At 34.0% G+C, this 19,972-nt stretch overlaps 1 protein-coding gene, 1 long non-coding RNA gene and 1 pseudogene across 5 annotated transcripts; 2 read left to right on the plus strand and 1 right to left on the minus strand.

Annotated features, from left to right (window-relative positions):
- The first annotated feature begins 5,556 nt into the window (after positions 1-5,556).
- Positions 5,557-8,450, plus strand: LOC103841527 (annotated as a pseudogene).
- Positions 8,331-10,032, minus strand: LOC103841526. The gene is made up of 6 exons (XM_009118070.3): positions 9,872-10,032; positions 9,682-9,745; positions 9,044-9,151; positions 8,862-8,960; positions 8,653-8,778; positions 8,331-8,564 (listed from the first exon to the last, which is right to left on the minus strand). Exons 1-6 carry the CDS (start codon positions 9,899-9,901, stop codon positions 8,425-8,427), a joined length of 567 nt encoding a protein of 188 aa, XP_009116318.1. The 5' UTR covers positions 9,902-10,032; the 3' UTR covers positions 8,331-8,424.
- A 927-nt stretch (positions 10,033-10,959) lies between these two features.
- Positions 10,960-13,874, plus strand: LOC103841530. 4 transcript variants are annotated; one of them, XR_627825.3, is made up of 6 exons: positions 10,960-11,109; positions 11,232-11,320; positions 11,412-11,573; positions 11,670-11,845; positions 12,189-12,371; positions 12,820-13,874. It is a non-coding gene; the product is annotated as an uncharacterized LOC103841530 (long non-coding RNA). The 4 variants fall into 4 exon arrangements; XR_004451686.1 differs by having other exon boundaries at positions 11,441-11,573; XR_627823.3 differs by having other exon boundaries at positions 11,232-11,573.
- Positions 13,875-19,972: the final 6,098 nt, after the last annotated feature.

Below are 19,972 nucleotides of genomic sequence, written 5' to 3' on the forward strand. Positions count from 1 at the left end.
CGACCTCATTTGGATCCGAACACGAGATTGCTTACGGAAGAATACCAACAAGGTATAACCGAATTCATGGGGTTAGTTCACCGACAACCGGAAGCAAAAACAGGTATGTTAAGATGTCCTTGCTCTAATTGTAAAAATAAAAAAGTTATTAAACAATGGGATGTTTGGACTCATCTATATTTGAGTGGGTTTACACGAAGTTACAAAATTTGGTATCATCATGGAGAAACTGATTATGAACATGGTAGTACTAGCGAGCATTTTCCGGTAGATGGTGTTGGAAACCTACATAACTGGCACAAAAAAAGTATTTTTTGGGATCTGCCATACTGGGAGGATCATCTACTAAGGCATAATTTAGATGTCATGCATATCGAGAAGAACTTTTTTGACAATCTCATGAACACGATCCTTAATGTTCAAGGTAAAACAAAGGATAATTTGAAGTCAAGACTCGATTTAGTCGATATATGTGATCGTTCAGAACTTCATGTTGATGAGAGTGGTAGGGCTCCTTTTCCCATATACCGACTTGATGCAGCGGGAAAGGATGCGTTCTTTGATTGGATTTCAAACGATGTGGAATTTCCAGACGGTTACGCATCTAATTTGCGTAACTGTATCGACAGAAAGGAAGGAAAGTTTACTGGCTTGAAAAAGCCATGATTGCCATGTATGATGCAGCGCCTCCTTCCGTTTGCCTTCAAGGAACTATTACCACGAAATGTTCATGAAGCAATTGCAGGGATAAGTGGTTTCTTCCGCGATTTATGCACAAGATCAGTTGACTCTTGAAGGTATTGAAAATTTGAAGACTAATATAGCTGTGATTCAGTGCAACCTTGAGAAGATATTTCCTCCCTCATTTTTTGATGTTAGTGGAGCATCTTGTTATTCACCTGGTAAGAGATTGGAACTTGGTGGTCCTGTGCAGTATAAGATGGATGTATCTGTATGAGCGGTATTTCCATTTGAAGAAGATGGTAAAAAATTTAAGTAGGGTGGAAGGGTCTATAGTCGCACAGATGATCAATGAAGAAACTTCAAACTTTGCCGAGTACTACTTTCCAGCAGAAGTTCAGACCAAAAACAGAAGACCTGCCGGCATGATGATAGAGCGAACGGGCAACATATCATTGGAAGGTTCCAGACATTTTCACAGACGTGGACGACTTAGCGGAAAACCAAAGGACCGTCGACTTACTTGATCAGGAGCGCAGTCATTTGCAAACATATTTACTCACCAATGCGAAGATGTTCTTCAATATGAAAGGAATTTCATGGCAGAAAAGCGGTTAGAATATAGATACGCCACAGATGACAGAACTAGAAGAAATGAAGCAGAGAGAAACAGACTAGCGTCGACCTTTTTTTTTTTTTTTTTTTAAAGGAAAATTCCGAGGAAATTCCGAGGACAAATAGGTTTTCCTCGGAATTTCCTCGGAATAGATCTTCTTCGATTGAAAACCCAAAGTTCCTCGGAATTTCCTCGGAATTTCCGAGGGAATTCCGAGGAACTCTTTATGTTCGTCGGAATTTCCTCGGAAAATTCCGAGGAAATTCCGAGGAATTGGGGATTTGATTATAGATTCTTTTTCCTCGGAATCTCCTCGGTATATTCCGAGGAAATGCCGACGAACATAAGGATCTCCTCGGAATCTCCTCGGTATATTCCGAGGAAATTCCGAGGAACTTGGGGTTTTAAATTGAAAACAACGTTTTACGGATTGAATAACACGTATATAACCTTCATTAAGTGTCATAACCAGATTATGATGTTTGGAACTATGAACTTTGGTGTTTTATCCAATAACAAACACTTTTACGATTACATGAACGAAACCACACAACATAAGAGAAACACTTATACACTTTAATAAACGGTAAAGGGAATACTTACAATTATTTTTGAAATTGTGTTATTTCATGGTTTATGATCATCTATACAAAGAATCCTCAATGGTATGCATTATAATTGTATAAGAAATGAAATACGGCGAAAATAATCGATGTTTTAAAACCCCAAACCCTGGTTCCTCAGAAATTCCTCGGAGATTACCGAGGGTATTCCGAGGAATCCTTGTTCGTCGGAATATTTTCATTTAACCGGGTTAACCTAGCCGCCAAATATTTCGGGAAAATTGAATCAAAGAATTCCGAGGAAATTCCGACGGAAATATAAAATATTTCCGAGGAAATTCCGACGGATAGTTTCCGTCGGACCCCTCATAATATTAGGGCGAGCCCGATCTTCTTCCCCATTTCTCTCTTTCTCTCCGCGCCGCACAGCCTCTCCTCTCGCGATTTCCGGCGACTCCACCGTTCTCTCTCGCGTTTTTCCGGCGAATCTCCCCTAATCCTCCCCCATAATCATGTAAGAACCCTATCCCACTCTTTTAGGTTAGATTTGTATGGTTTTTAAGTAGATTTGATGATTTTGGAATGAGATTTATAGATTTTGTTAGGGTGAATGGTAGATTTGTGTAAAATCGAGTTTGATTATGTATTTCACTTGATTTGAATTTTTTTTTTAGTTTTTATTAATTTTGTGGTTATAAAAATCGAATTTGAAATTATATATATATATTGAAAACGTTTTTTGTATATAAAATCTATTTTTGCATTTTAAATTCATTTATATATTTATTAAACATTTTTAAAATCTATAAAACTTTTTTTAAGATTAAAAATCATTTATATAATATTTAAAACATTGTTTTTGTGGTTATAAAACGTTTTATGTATTTTATATGTAAAATATAAATTTCTATATTTATTAAACATTTTTAATATTATGAAAACTATTTTTGTAATTATTTAACATTTTAAACATTTTTAAAACTATTTTTCGTTATTATTATGTTTTGGGATTTATTTAAACTATTTTTAAATTTTTAAACTATTTTTTATTTATTAAAACTTTTTTTATTAATTATTAAACTATTTATATTTTTGTGATTAAAAACTATAATTTTGAAATATGTTTTTTTTTTTAATTTACAGGTCTAATGATGATCAGATCCGGCCTCGCCAGCGTCGTAGCCGGGGTGGTATGGGGAGCCAGTCTCGGGGTTCTTCCAGCCATGTTCAGGATTCCGTTTCGCCCCACAGCTCATACCATACATCTCCCTCTCCATTACTCGCTCCTGCTGCTCCCGCTCCCGCTGCTGCACCCGCTCCTGGTCCCGCTGCTGCACCCGGTCCTCCGGGAGTGATGAGCGTTGCGGAGTTGGTTCGACAGCCCGGTCGTGACCATCTTCCCTATCTCACTGAGTATCCACATGGACATGGTCAAACATGGTAATTTAAACTTTTATTTTTTATCCTTAAAATTTGATTGATTATTAATAATTTGTTCTTTTTATTAGGTTCAACCGATCCGGGAACGGGATCAGCGCATGGATCAACCGTGATGTATGTACTCTGCCCTCGACAAGGGACATCCGACTTTCACTCACTTTCCCGTCGAGAAGCAGCATCTGTGGTTTCGTCAGTTTGCGGTAAGTATTCAAAATTTTACTTATATTTTTTATTTATTAAAACTATTTTTTGTGATTATTAAACTATTTTCTATATTTATTAAACATTTTAAATATTTTAAAAACTATTTTTTTAATTATTAAACTATTTTTTATTTATTAAAACTTTTTTTTGGTAATTATTAAACTATTTTCTATATTTATTAAACTATTTTTTATTTATTAAAACTATTTTTGTAATTATTAAACTATTTATATTTTTGTGCTTAAAAACTATTTTTAAACTATTTCAGCAAGAATTCAACTGGAATTCCGATGATACGCTCTCTATCTATAACCATTTTGTCCATAAAGTTATGGACAACTATGAGAAGCAGATGTACGAGTGGAAGAAGAAGTGGGAAGCAAACAAGGTAGTTTTTAATTTATTAACAATTTTTAATTTATTAAACTATTTTTTAAATTATTAAACTTTGTTTTTTTAAATTAAAAGGTCCCAAAGTCGATGAACGACACGGTATGGAAGGAGTTGTGTGAGCATTGGGATAAGGAAGAGACGAAAGAAACTTCTTCCACCAACTCCAACAACCGCAGGAGCGACCGTAAAGGGAAGGGCATCTACAAGCATAACTTGGGTGCCCAATCTATTGCCACTCTCGCGGATCGCATGGTAAGTTCAACCGCTTTTTCTTTAATTATTTAAGTTTCAGAATTTTATTTTTTATGCATTTTTTCAAATTTCTAATGTTTGTTTAATTTATTTTTTCTTCAAGGCGGAAGAAAATGAGGGCGAGCCGGTTGATGATCTCGCCCTAATGAAAAGGGCGTATACCAACAAGAAGACCGGTCAGATTGATGATGGTCTTGTGAGGGACGTGGTCGACCTGGTCCAAACTCAGGTGTACGACGAAGTGTCTCAGCTTCAAACCGATGATGACGATTCGACGGCTTCGACCAACTTGTCCCGGGTTCGAATCAACGAAATCGTTGAATCGGTAAGTTTTTTTTTTAAAAGTTCAATTTATTTATTTCTTGATTTTTATTTTATCATCAATTTATATTATCTAAATTTGGTTTTTTATATTTCAGTCGGTTCCAAAGAAGAAGGGACGTATGGTCGGTTTGGGTCGTCGCTCCCGGTCGGCTGCTCCTTCTTCTGCACCACCGCCATATGTTGATCCGGAAGTTCTTACGGCTCAGCTGAAGGACAAGGATGATCGGATATCTGCGTTGGAGACCCAGATGGCAGCTCAACAGGCGGGCTATGAGACCCAGAAGAGGCTCAACGAGCAGATGATGGAGATGATGAAGAGGATGTACCCGAACGAGGTGTTCCCGAACATCCAAGACCCGTAGTTTTTTTTTTTTTTTACCAAAAACTCTGAATGTTTTATTTAACTTTGAATATTATCTACTATGTTTTATTTAATGTTTTATTCAATTTTAATTTTAATTTTAAATTTTAAAATTAAATTTAAAAAATTTAATTTTTTTTTAAAAAAATAAATTTTTTCGAAATTCCGAGGGAATGTAGTTCCTCGGAAAATTCCGAGGAACTTTCTTCCCTCGGAATATTCCGAGGAACATAATTCCCTCGGAATTTTCCGAGGGAATGGAATCCTCGGAAAATTCCGAGGGAGTTTTGTCCCTCGGAATTTTCCGAGGAACTCCATTCCCTCGGAAAATTCCGAGGGAAAATATGTTCCTCGGAATTTTCCGAGGAACTTATGTTCCTCGGAATTTTCCGATAAACATTCCGAGGAATGTTTTGTCGAAACTTCCGAGGATTTGACCATCGGAATTCCATCGGTTTATTCCGAGGAACCGTCCGACGAACATATGTTTCTCGGAGTTTCCTCGGAATTTTGTTTCCTCGGAATTCCGTCGGAAATTTCCGACGGAATTCCGAGGAAGTATGAATTTCCGAGGAGATATTTCCGAGGACTTTTTTCGTCGGTATGTCGTCGGAATAGCGTTATTCCGACGACATACCGACGATTTTTTCCCTCAGTATCCCGATGTTTTCTTGTAGTGACGTGACAATTCAAATCACAAAAAGCCTTAAAAAAAAAAAAAAAAAAGCACACAACAACAAAATGTTCAAAGTGGACATTGTCTGAACCCATATTTTATTCTTATTTTTGTAAAAGAACAATAAGAGAATTAAAGAAAAGAAAAAGAGAAAATTAGGTGTAACTCGTGAATCCTGCGTCAAACAAAAATATTATTTTCCTGATTTTTTTGTATTGTTTATGCGTTTTTAAGTACGTGAAGAAAGATCATTTGATGATCTCAGTGATTTGATTAGACCAGCCTTTCAGAACAGCCAATGATTAAATATCTTATCCTCCCGATTATACACCCAGCAGTGAAACAGCGGTGTCCGATTGTCAAAGGGTGTTTACGCACCTTCACTGTTTCTCTCTGTGTCTGGCTATAAGAAGTCGTCTCTTCACATTACAAACAAAAACTTTTTCTTCCCGCCCGCGATTTTTTTCAAGTTTCTCCGGCAGTTGAAAAATGTCTCCTCAGATCGAAACTCCTCTTTTGCCGAAGCAAGAACCGTCTTCTGAGAACCACGAATCTACCTCCGGAGCCGGAATAATGTCGATGCCGGCGGCGTTTAAGGTTCTCGGAGTAATCCCAGCTCTCTTGATCATCACGGTCGTCGCTTGGCTCTCCCACAGTCTCTGTCGGGTTCCTTATGAAGTCAACTATCGCCGGAGAGTCAACAACATACGCCGGAGTTATGAAAGAGTCGTTCGGGAAACTAGGGTCCGTCGCTGTACAGGTTGTTACTAGGAATGGTTTCCACTTTTGGAGGCATAGTTGTATTCTCGATCATCATAGGTAATGGTTGAACCTTTTGTTTCTATCTGAAGTAGGCAAGGACGTTTTTACTCCAAACTGAAATCCCAAACTTAATCTGAACCAAAATATAAAAAAAAACGGATTGGATTTGAACCTTTATATAAAACTATCAAGACGTGACTTAAGAGCTAGGTACTTTCAGATATGGTAATAACCCAAACCGAAATCTAATTTAGAATCCGAAAATAGCATGTTTTTATATATATTAAAGTAATTAAGATAGTTTAAAATATTTTAAATTTGTAGTTTATTTAATTTGTATTTTGAATACTTATTAGTTAGTTTAGGTAGGTTAACTAGATTTTAATTGAATTTTAAATAATGTATATATTTGGAGTTATTTTTAGTCAATTTAAAAAAAAATTATTATAGATTTTTCGGCGACTTCAGACAATGGTTATAACCTGATTCGAACCGAATCCGAAAGATTTTAAACTGCATCCGGCCCGAAAATTAGTAAAAATGAGCATAGTATCGAAAATCTGAAATTTCGATTCAACCAAACAGAATCTGTAGTAAGAACAGGTCGCTGAGTTTGGGTTTGTGTGTTTTGTCTTATCAGGAGATGTACTTTGTGGTAGTGACAATGGAGGATCTGTTCATCTTGGAGTTTTGCAAGAATGGTTTGGTTCTCATTGGTGGAACACGAGGATCTTTGCTTTGTTGTTCATCTACGGCTTCGTCTTGCTTCCATTGGTATTGTGCAGACGTGTAGAAAGACTTGCGTTTAGTTCTGCGATTTCGTTTATTCTTGCTGTGTTCTTTGTCGTCATAAGCTCCATGCTAGCGATCTCCGCGCTGATGAAAGGCCAAACAAAGAGTCCGAGACTGTTTCCGGATCTAACCAATGGAGGATCGTTTTGGAATCTCTTCACAGCATCTCCTGTTATAGTAACCGCCTTCACATTTCATTTCAACGGTAAGAATCCATCTAATACACCCAATGTTCAAGAAATCGGTAGGCTGTAGTTAAACGTTTTAAAGGGTATTATTGTTATCCAACTTTTTCAAAAAATTGTTCAAAATCGTTTTATTTAGCCCAATTTAACGCCTAGACTAGACATGCACCTAGCTAACGCCTAAACCGACTTTTAGAACACTGCTTAAACCAAACCAGTCTTGTTTCTCGTTTTTTTACATGAGTTTGTTTTTTGTAGCAGTTCATCCAATTGGATTCGAGCTGAAGGATCCTTTACATATGATTCCAGCAACTAAAATCTCTGTGATCTTGTGCGCTGCAATCTACTTCGCCACCGGACTCTTTGGATATCTCTTGTTTGGAGATGCAACGATGTCTGATATTCTAGTGAACTTCGACGAGAGTTCTGGCTCTTCCATTGGTTCTCTTCTCAATGACATTGTTAGACTCAGCTACGCGCTTCATCTCATGCTCGTCTTTCCTCTCATGAACTTCTCATTGAGAGCAAACCTCGACGAGCTCATGTTTCCAGCAAGGAAACCGTTGGCAGAAGACACAAATAGATTCATCGGGCTCACTCTGGCTCTACTGATCTGCTGTTTCTTGTCTGCCATCGCTGTGCCGAACATTTGGTACTTCTTCCAGTTCATGGGATCGACCACCACAGTTTCCATAGCGTTCATATTCCCAGCCGCCATTGTCTTAAGGTACAAAAGCTATCTTTGTTAGTGTGTTTTAGTTAATCAGCTGCTTCAACTTTAATGTAAAATCTTTAATTTGAAATGGTAGGAATGTCCATGGTGTATCGACCTCAAGTGAGAAGATGGTAGCTGCGATAATGCTGGTTCTTGCTGTTGCTACTAGCATCATCGCCATCTCAACGAATCTATACAGTCTCACATCAAACTAATCGTTTGGAAAAGAGTTTTGGAAACAGTCCCCCTCTATGACCACTTCAAAAGAAATTTGTAAAGTTATTACTACTTGAATCAGAAGTCTGTCAGAAAATGCAATGTAATAGCTTTAGGACATGCAATATTTTGTTGCTACTTGAATCAGAGAAACCAAAACTGTTTCAAATTCTTTAAAACTTATTCCTTATCTTGTTTTTTATAGAGTAGACCATTATTCAATTGAACAAAAAAAACATTGTAATCAGAGAGAAAGGTCTTTATCATCTAGCTTCTTGAGTATGTTAGACTTGTAAGTTGAAATGTCTGAATCTTCGGCGGAATCAGGAGTGGATTTGACGATAGAGAGTGCTCCTTTAGATCCCAGGAAGTTGGCAGCTTCATCTGCAGCAAAAAGAAAAGAGTTAAAAATCCTGATGCATTTGGCCTTAAGCAGACGAATCACAAAAGAATGTGTTAACACAAGACTTGCCTGATTTAGAGAGAGCAGCAAGAGCTTTTAGAGCTTCTTTCCTTGTCTTGTCATCTTTAGCAGCGCCCAGCATATGAAGAAGCTCTTGAGCCCCACCCAACTCTACAACCTTCATCCTCCTTTCATCTTTAATAAGACCAAAAACCAAAATGATTACAACACATCAGTTAGAAACAAAACCAGATCAGTTAAAACCGTCAAGGCTTTACCATCAATGGCTAAACGCGAAAGCCTAGAAGCTCCTATCCTCTTAAACAAGGGATCCTTCACATGTAAAAGCGAGACTGATTGCTGAATTAAAGTATCACCTAAAAAACCCAGCGAGTAACAAGTAAAACCTCATCAGTAAAGCACACAAGCTGATTTTTGAACTATAGAGATGCGCACATACCCATATAAGGGAAGAACTGGTATCCAACATAGGTTGCTGTCCCAGCAAAGAAAAGCTTCAGCATCCATCCTATCTTCCTCTCAGCTTCTTCCTCCAATGTAAGGTCCTCTAGAAAACGGAAGCAAACATCAGCAAACCCCCAAATCTAAGTCCCTCCTCTACTCTTATGTCTCTTATTTTCTCCACTGTAACTAAGAGTAGACTACAAATCTACCAACTGAAGTGACAACTTTGGAGTAAAATTACAAGTAAAATGTGATTATTCCGACTGAAACTGAGACTCTCCACTACTGTGAAAGTGACAATGGACTTGATTACTAGTTACTACTACTACTACTGAACCCAAAGCTCATCAATTATCAAGTCAATGGTTACTTTCATCTCTGTAACTAAAAGTAGACTACTAAATTACTAATTGACCAAACAAAGTAACCACTTTGGAGTAAAATTACAAGAAAATGTGATTATCCGGATTGAAAATCAAATCTTTTTACTACTGTTACTACTACTGAACCCACTCATCAGATTATCAAATCAAATGGATTCCAACTCTTATCTTAACCCCACAAGACGATCTCTCTAGGGAGATTATTAGACGAAATTGAAAAATAAGACAAGAGGAGATCAAAAGGAGGCACCTTTCTTGGTCAACGAGGAGAAGTCCCGAGATCGAGGATACCCATTTCTCCCTCTGCGAAAATGCTGCAAATTTTAAAATTCAGATTTCAGACGAATCGGTTGTGACGACGACCCGTTAAGCCCATTGATATGGAAAACAACAAAAAGGTACAGGGAACTTTGAAAAGATGAAGAGTCTTGGGAAATTACGTTAGCGAGGCGAGCAGCAAAGATTCGCATGACTTATCAGAGCTTGTGTGATTTTCGTCTCTCTCTCGTCTTCTTCTTCGACCACTCCACCTGTGTGTGTTGAGGCTCTTTGGTCCTAAATTGTAAGAAACTTAAATCTCAGGTAGCTTTGATGTAAATTATAACAAATTCGAAATAGAGTTTTTAATGGGCCTCTGTATTTTTCAATTTGAAACTTTGTATGGGCCGGTAGTCTGTTTTTTTTTTTCCATTCCGTATTACTCATCCGGAAAAGCACTATCCATAACTAAGTTCATGTATTTTATCAAAATTGTTATTTCTTATGTGGCAGCAACACAAGCTTTTTCACACCTTATATTCAAAAACCCTTTGTTAACTAGACTAATTACAAAAATTGTCATTAATCATTAGATTATAGCTTGACATAATCTAACCTATACTAAAAGGGTTATATGAAGAGTAGAGAGTGTGTCCACGTCACTTTAAAAAATCGGCCAATTAGAAAACACTTTTTCGCCACGTCAGACACACGATGTCCAAAAGCCAGTCTAACCCTTTTTTTTTCGTCTTCTCCGTTGTATTCGCCATTTGATGACCTTTTCCATTTCTTATTCTAAGCAGACGAGCCTCACCGTAGATCCGTTGACACCATCTCACTCCCTGACAATCAGATGAGCCTCTGCCGCCCCAATGACTGACCAGTCGCCACCGTCAGTCTCCCAGTCATCCTCAATCCGGGAGAGCACTCCGTTGGAGAACGAGCCACCAGAGCTTTCGAGCCCTCCTATTAACCTCCGCACCAGAGATCCTTCAGATCCGCCAAGATGGAAAGAGAGAAAGCTTCAACGACATCACCAAACGACCACTACTCCGTCACGTTGTTCATAATCCGAAGGGGAGGAGGCGACGAAGCTTTCCGGCGTGAGCCATAGATCTTGCCACCTCCAAAACCCTAGACAGCACCGCACAAGAGGAGAGAGCTAGAGAGCATGAGTTTACTTGCCACTCAAAGGCGTTTTTTTAACTTCTCCCATTATTGATATCATGAATCCTCTTCGACTCCTCTTTGTATTTTTATATAATCCAGATGCAAGCCATGGAAACCCTAACAAGCTATGCCAGAAATTAAGATCTACTGAATGAGCACAACAAAAACTCAGATTCAATAGATCTCAGCAGAGCAGGAGTATTTCGAGCAAACTCCACTCGACCAGTCTTTGGAAATCATTTCTCAGAAGGTATCGTTCATCACTCCTTGCTTATTTTGTTAATGAAATCAAAGAAACTTGCAGGTATCGTTCACCCTTCCTTTCTCATTTTGTTGAAAAACGTTAAGTGTTAAGATTTTGTTTCGTGTCAGATGCACATGCCGTGTGTTGCTGCTGATTTTTGAGTTTGTAATCAACCAAACACTATGCTTTTCATATGTTCATCTCTGCACTTCTTCAGGTCCCTTCTTTTTTTTTTTATTCTAGCAACTTAACTTCTACTGCATCCTCTAATAGTTTCATTATCCATTCAAAATATTTTTTTATCTCAGCTATGTGATAGCTGAGACATGTTATTTAGACAATTAGCCAGATTTGTATTGGAAGATGAAGATGCAGCCAAAAGGGTCTGACGGACTCCTTTTACCCTACATGGAAACCAGAACTACATAGAGATCCCTAGAGGCATTGCAGTGGTTGGGACAATGTATGGGGTAACTAACTTCTTCAATGTTTCTCTGAATACAGTGTTATGCTCTCACATAAATTTGAAGAGTTTTTAATGTATTATTTGTTTACCATGAAAGCAGTTGGTTATGATTGGAAATACAATTCAAGTTGTGCAGAGCCCTCCAATGCAGTCTGGGATTTTCAAATCCAGTCTCTTTTTTTTATCTTTCATCACTCTCTCTCTTCACAGCTTGCTCAATAAAAGGGAAAATGAAGTTGTCAGTGTTGTAAATACAATTCTGGTGGTATATTCAAGGTACTTATTCTTGACCACGACTAAGTCTTCTCTATATTGTTTTTCCTTTATTTTCTCAGTGGTAGTGGGTTGCTCCTGTTCTGTCTTCTAGATCCGAGAAGTTCTGATTTTTTCAGTCTTTGTTCTTTGGCTGAATCTATTGATCCGAAACTGTGTGCTAAACTGCTCTTCTTTCTCTGTTTATAGTCTATTTGACATGCCTGTTCGTGCCTATATATATATCTATACAAACATGTAAGGACTAAGAGTCAGACAACAAATCAGGATTGCATAATTAACCTTGAGAGCAAGAAGATTGCATAGTGTATAATACTTATCAGAGTGTTGTTAATCAACTCTTCAGGTGTAAGTGGTCACTGGTCAAGAATATGTGTGCTCTCAAAAGAAACAGAGGAAGCTGAAGAGTAGCCCATATTCTGCTCCAAACACAGACCTGGCTCTCTCCTGATCCTTCGAGCTGAGGTTCAATGTGGAAGGACGAGAAACCAACCATGGTCTCATGAGAATTTTCAATGATCCTTCCAAGGTGACCTTTTTACTTACCATAATTTTTGTGTGTTTTCTATTTGTAGAAAGTAGCTTCGAAAGTCTAAAAGGTGATTGGCTTGATAATAGTAGTGACATGTGAGAGCAAATCATTATGAAAGTTGTCAACCTTTTCTTTGTTGTTTGATCGTGAGTACAACTGTACAAGAATTCTATGGTGTGTATTAGAATATGATTCTTTGTTTAGATTCTTTCATATTCTGACATGTGTGTATGGGGTCTTGAATACCGTAATCTTTATCTTTATAAAATGCTAGAAAATTACAAAATAGCATTCAAATCTGTTGTCATATACCACATGGAAGCGTACATGAACAAAACTTTCAAGACCAAAAACGTCTAGGTTCAAAGAAAATAATTGTTCTTTTTCTCTTAGTCAATTATTTCATGGTGATCATCTTTGTCTATAACATGTGGGGTATGTGCAGGATATAACGTTCTATGTGGAGTTGAAATACTTTCATTTGTTTAAAGCTGCCAAAGAAGGAGGATGGTTGGGACTACAATACTGTTTATATATGGTTTGATTTCTTTCTACACCATAATACTCCTGCGTTACTGTCTCGACAGTGAGTTTGACCTCAAGACCTATCCCGACAGTGCCCAAGCTGCGTTTCTACCACGTGACGTATCTTTGTCTCGGTAAGGGGCTAATATTTTCAAAAAGTTCTGAATCTACCTTTATAGTAAAGGTTATAAAAGTTAAGAACCATATAACAGAAATATGATTTGCCTTTGGGCTTTCGAACAAATGGAACAACTGAAAAGCTATGGGTAGCAAGTAGATCAGTTAGTAAATCTCTCACTAATAAATCCCTAATTGCTATCAGAAGTCAATAGTACAATACTATAAGCTTATACTATGTTTCATCAAATATAGCGATAGAATATTACACTTATGTGCTTAGTGGAGAACACTACTCTCCTTTGTAGTAAAATTATAATATATTTAAAAAAGGTAGAGGTTATTTCGTAGAGATTCCATCATTAGTAATGGAATCTTATAACATTTATACATAATATTTTGTTCATATTCTTTTTTTTTTAATGTATTGCAGATAATTCTCTACTTGGAGCAGTACACAAGTACCTTCTCCATTCATCCAATAAATGACTTCAGTTTATACTTTCTCAACTCTGTCTGTCAAGAAAAAGTGCATAATTACAGGATTCCAAGTGGGGTTAAAACACACAACAGAAGAGATCTTGAAGTATGTAGAATCCATAGCCCCATCTCCCATGTCGTGAAACAAGTGAGCATCGGGCCCCATAGATGAGAGCATTTAAACAAATCCAGTTTTCCATTTTCGATTCTTCTTGCATGATCTCCATTTTAATTGTGTGCATGTTAGTCGTGTGTTTGATCATATCCTTTTGTTTCGCGTACGATATTATTAGGCTTTCAGTCATTGTTTATTGATTATTAAAATATCAGTCCAGCTTCTCGATCCATTGTTTCAATAAAAAGATTATATCTTTGGTCCTCAGCTTTTAAAAAAAACAATGGCAATTTTGTGCACTAATGGGACCGTGACTGTCTAAACACACACATTGTTAATTTTCGTTGCACCTTTACAGAACACAGCTGATTCTGTTACAAAAAAGGAATCATAATTAAACAATAATCATATAAACATTACCTTCTAATGCAAGTAAACATGTTATGGTCTCTTATCACTATCACGCTCTTCGCCATCGAGGATGTTTAAGACATTACAAAAGCACTTGAACTTAGGTTTTATTTCTTTGGCAAATGTAATTCTTTACTCGATAAGAAGGTGAAGATAGCTTTCCAGGGAGGATCTACACAATAATTGGCCGACATACATAACCTTTTACCCTGTCTAAGGCTTAAAACTCTTCCCGCAAACATAATTATTTAAAACTAATCTACTAAACCTTTTACGCCCATAACGGAAAAAGTAATCCCACCAACTATGGGCACAAATTTTTAAAAAGACCAACAACACCAACACCTTTGAAGCTTACGCAGCCTATCAAATATGTCACCCGAATACTTCTTCGCCAAATTAAACTGCTCTCGAGAATCAAATTAACCGGTATTGTATACTATAAACTAGCTTTAGAGACAAACAACATAATTCATATCATATATAATTCTTCCTCCCGTTTACCTCACACCATAATATAATTCTTACGTTTACCTTCTAACATCTTCGCGCAAAGCATTATTAAAAAGCAAACATATTACCATATACATCATATCCAAATGCAAACTAAACACATAACCAACCAGAACTTCAAAATTCTTATAATGAATAAGTCATTTCTGTTATATTGTCTAGATCATTAGTTTTAAGAAAATGTATATAAATAATTTAATTTATGAAACAAATATATAACTAAGAGCGAAAATAATTTTACTCTACTAACTCTAATCTATTGTAATTTATAAGAAAATCTATTGACTTATTGGTATTGTTAACTAGAATAAACATTGAGAGAAAATAAATAATTATATTTTTACAAATGTATAGTCAAATAAATAGTCGAAATTGTTGTGAGAAATTTATGAATGTCAATGCTACCTTTAGTTTGGCAAAGGTTTGTCAAAAAATGGAAAGGCACAAAAGCTTGCTTTACAACACTTGCTTGAGGCTGTCAGTTATAGAGAGACTAATCTCAATTTGACAAACTTAGTTGTGCTCCCATGCAGCTTAGTTGTAGTGATTGAAAGACAACTTTAGACCACTTGGTATCATTAACTTTGTGGAGTAGCAGCATGTTTGTTGCTTTTATAGTTCTTACTTTTATTTTATGACTGAGAACTGATATCACATTATCTTGCAGGTTCCTAGAAAGTTTAATAGTTTAAAATCGATTGTATTATATATTCACAAAATATGGTCATATATAAGTGTCAACTTTTTAAGTTAACTAAAAACTATACGAATATCCCGGGCGTAGCCCGGAAAAATCTCTAGTATACTATAAGCTTTGATTAACAAAACAAAAGAATACGTCAACATTTAATGTGCAGTGCTACAGTTGTGCAAATTAGGCAAATAAGTTAATGCGTAGTCATTATTAGTTCTCTATATTCATCAAAAATATTGACCCACGATATATTTTTGTAATTATTATTAGTTTCCTTGCGGCATTTTATATTAACAAGGTTGAAGGATTCATATACTTCCCTCTTACACGAAAGATTTCATCTATCTTATTAAAACTCAAGTACAAAATTGAAGTGTTTGGAGACTTGAATAGGACTATTAAAAAAATTTGGAGTGTTTGAAAACATGAATTGTAGTCTTTAAAAAAAATTAATTTTGTTTGGAAACAAGGATAGTAGTATTAAGAAAAAAAAAGTAATGGACTTATGTTTTTAAGAAAAATTAAAAGTCCATCATATTATAATAAACTATCTATCTGGGCCAGATTTAAAATATACGAAAACGGGTCAATCTAATTGCCTAAAACTTTTTCTTTTCTAAACTAACCATAAAATAAAATTTAAACTTTATACACATATTTCAAATCAAAATAATAATTTAAAGTTGATTTATATCAAAAATTGATTAAAAATAATACATATATATTCAAAAATGGATTTTTACTAAACTATTTTTCAATAACCATTATAAAAAAATGTTGTCAATATATATAATAAAAATACAATACAAAGTCCAATTTGAAATACCAACTCAAATTATGGTTTTTATATTTCATATTAAGTTTTAAAAATATAATATATGTAATTATTTATATGATGGTACGTATAAAATACTATTAATTATATGATTACTTATATGATGGTACGTATAAAATACGATTAATTATATGATGACAATATACAATATATAATAATGAATAGGGATGGGATTTCGGGCACACATACGGGTTTGGTTCTGATCGGTTTGTGTTTCGGATTTTCGGGGTCAAAGATTTAAGCCGTGTTAGGATGTTTCTAAATTTTGGTTTGAGTTTGATTCGGATATTTGCGGGTTTGGTTCGCGTTTGGATAACCCATTTAAATTATTTTTAAAGTTTTAAATCATTATCTATTTTAAATTTCTCAAAATCTATAAATAAAATAATATATTACCTATACATTTGAATAACATATGTCAGAATACCTAAGCTTAACATATCAATTGGCTTGATTTAAAATTTTGGATACGGAATCAATAATTATTTTAAGTATTTTTGGTGATTTGAGTATACTTTAACTATTGCAGATATTTACTTTTGACTATCTAAATATATATTTTCAAGTATTTAAACCAATTTAAAAGTATCATTCTTAATGTTTTATATACGTTAAATCTTAAAATAATTAATACTTATATAAGTATATAAATCTATTTTTAGATAAATTCGGGTACCCGAATATTTCGGTTCGGATCAGATTTGGTTCTCTAAATAATAAAATTTTAAATAATTTGAATATTTAATCAATTTATGTTCGGGTTTAGTACTATATTTTCGGGTCGGTATCGGTTATGTTCCTTGGATTCATTTTGTAAAACCCTAATAATTACATGAAAAACAAATATCAACATATTTTTCAAAATATACACCCGCGCGCCTGCGCGGATCAAAATCTAATAAACCCTTATAGTCGATGGTCCTTACGTTTTGTGAGTTTTTTCTACATAATCCAATTTATGAAGACGTTGACCAAGTCATGTAACTATATTCTTATAGTTAAATAGATTGAGACAAAAATATTGTTTTGGTTTTTACAAGTATTCAACATATAGCATTTTATATATATTTAGACATTATATATATATATATATACACGATTTAAGTTGCAACAAATTATGTCAAAAAAAGTTGCAACAAATTAAATATAAATTTATAATTTGAGTTTTACAACACAATTTGTAGTTAGAAATATCCATGAACTCCATACAGTAAATATATTCCAGGGCACACATTGCTACAAATTAAATGTCTAACTATAATGTCATAACGATGGTCTTATTAATTTCTAAATCATAACGATGGTCCATCAAATATACTTCAATGGACAATGTAAATGATTTGTAGCTTAACCATTTAAGATAGATAGATAAATAAAAAATCAGTTATAGCATAACACTAATGTTTATAATCAACAATTATATTTTAGAGACAGCCAATATTGTCTTGGTTTTTTTTTACTATACACAATACGTCTATTTAATAATAACAACGTTACATGATTCATCGTTGTGTATGAGACTCCATTTTACTCAATGTTAGAAAAGTTTTATGCAAAACACATTCCATCATATATATTCATATGAGTTAAGGAAACTTTACTTTAAAAATTTAAGAACTTCATTAAAAAATTTATAGAAATCTAAGAGCCCATATGAACATTACATTCAGCTTTATAAAATTTGCGGTCATGTACACAACGATTTAGAAATATGGTTCAGACATGCAACTGGCCGGTTCAGACATGCAACTGAATGTTTCGTACTAACCGGGAATTAGGTAAGTGAATGTTTTAGAAATATGTCTAGGTTTGAAATTCCCGATCCTATGAAATTTAAACTGATTGTAATCGGTAATCAAATACAAATTCAAATCCCTTATATATTAATTGAGAAATATTACAACATTTTTTGTAGCCACGTGTCATCATGATAATGAAATTAACATATATTATACTTTTTATTAAATTAGTTATCAAATTAATTATTAGTGTATTAAAGTATATTCTCGCACTTTCCTTAAATAAAAGCTACGGAATTACCTAATATGGTTAACGTATATATGACAATTAATGATTATGAATATAGCGTCAGCAAAATGGATTTCAGATCTTTCGATGGGAGTGCTCACCGCTGGTATGAGTACTTATTTTCCTTTGATTATACCTTTAATACATTGATGGTATGTCAATGGGACCGCTTGGTTTGTTTTTCCGCCGGACCACGGCTCTTGACCTCCGATCGAGCTACGAGCATAAATAATTGAAAACAATTTTTGTATTTTACATTTTTTTAGTTTGCATTATTAAAAGATATTCAATAATCACATTAGCCATATAATAAAAATTAAATTTTTTCTTATATGTTATATTTTGAATTTCTAAAACGACTATAAATTACTAAAAAAATTAAATGTCTCACACTAAAATTTTGTGATCAATGGTTTAAATTTGTTTTGTAATAACAAGATACAAATGATCATAAAATCGTATGAATATAAAGTCTTATTTAATTGACATTCATATTATATATTAATATACTTTAAAATTAAACTATATAACATATAAAATATATAAATATGTTAATTTCTAAATTTGTATTAAAAAGTATTGAAAACTTAATATTTTAATTTTGAAATTTACATTTGAAAAAATCGCACATTAGAAATTTTGTGTTTATCTTATGAGTACAAATTCTCAATAATAAATATTTATATTAAAATATACTATATATCTATGTCCATGTCATTGAAATTTAGTTATATAACATATAAAATAAATAAAATGATTGTTTTGATTTATTTTGCCAAATATTATCGTAAATAAATGAGAGGTATTGTTTTGATTTATGTGTTTACTATATTTTAATTATATACATAATATGTTAATGAACACAAATAAATAATAATATACAAATATATTTATTCGTCCAGCGCAATTACGCGGATCTTAACCTAGTCTAAGGTAATATTCAATAAACGTGATTAGCAAATACAATTGTACATGGTTGTTAAAAGGAAACTTCTAATAAATTTGACATATTTTTAATTCACGATTTTGGTAACATTTAATTACGTGTTTCCTAAATGGAAATTATTATACAATACCTTAATTATTGGTCAATAATATGCTCAGCCAATAATTTTGATAAATTTTTGGCAATAATAGGGAGTCGATTATGATTTCAAAATTTTATAAATTACTTGACTGGTGTATATAAAGAAGTTACATTATGGATTCAAATTGTTTAATAAATTAATAATCTTACTTTTATTGATTTTTTTTTCAATTTTGTCATATAAAAGGAAGTTTGATTATGTTTTCAAATTTAAGGTAAGTTTTAATAAGGGGATTAGAACGCAAGTTATGTGAAATTAAATAGGTAATATTATCTTCAATTACGGTGATTTGATTTTGTGTCATTAACCCTACACCGGTTTGAGTTCTTAATATAAATATATGTTGTCTACAATGCATCAAATCACCACACCCTTCTTCTCAAGATTAATTATGAAAGCATTCTCGCAAGCAAACTCATGGCTGGCTTTAACTCCGTTTCCGATTTGAAACATTTCAAGACAATGTAGAGAGTGATAGTGAATATTGAACCCAATGATCCAGAAATCGATGCTTTCAGAAAGAGGTATATCATTTAGTTTAGTGAATTTGGTAAGTAAGTTTGTTTAGCTTGGCAAACTAATTCTTTATTATTTCTCTCTATAGGATTGAAAACCAAGAGTTTTGAAGATCCTTTTCATATCATTATAGTTTTATCAGTTTTGTATTTGTTTCCTTATAATTTGTTTCTTTCGTATTTTATTTTTCTATTACTTATGTTTCTTTTGATATTATAATGAAAATTTTTATTATGAAATCAGTAATTCTATTTCTTATGTTTTTTTAATTCATAA

Source organism: Brassica rapa, chromosome A09, assembly GCF_000309985.2.
Source record: "Brassica rapa cultivar Chiifu-401-42 chromosome A09, CAAS_Brap_v3.01, whole genome shotgun sequence".
Taxonomy (NCBI): Eukaryota; Viridiplantae; Streptophyta; class Magnoliopsida; order Brassicales; family Brassicaceae; genus Brassica; species Brassica rapa.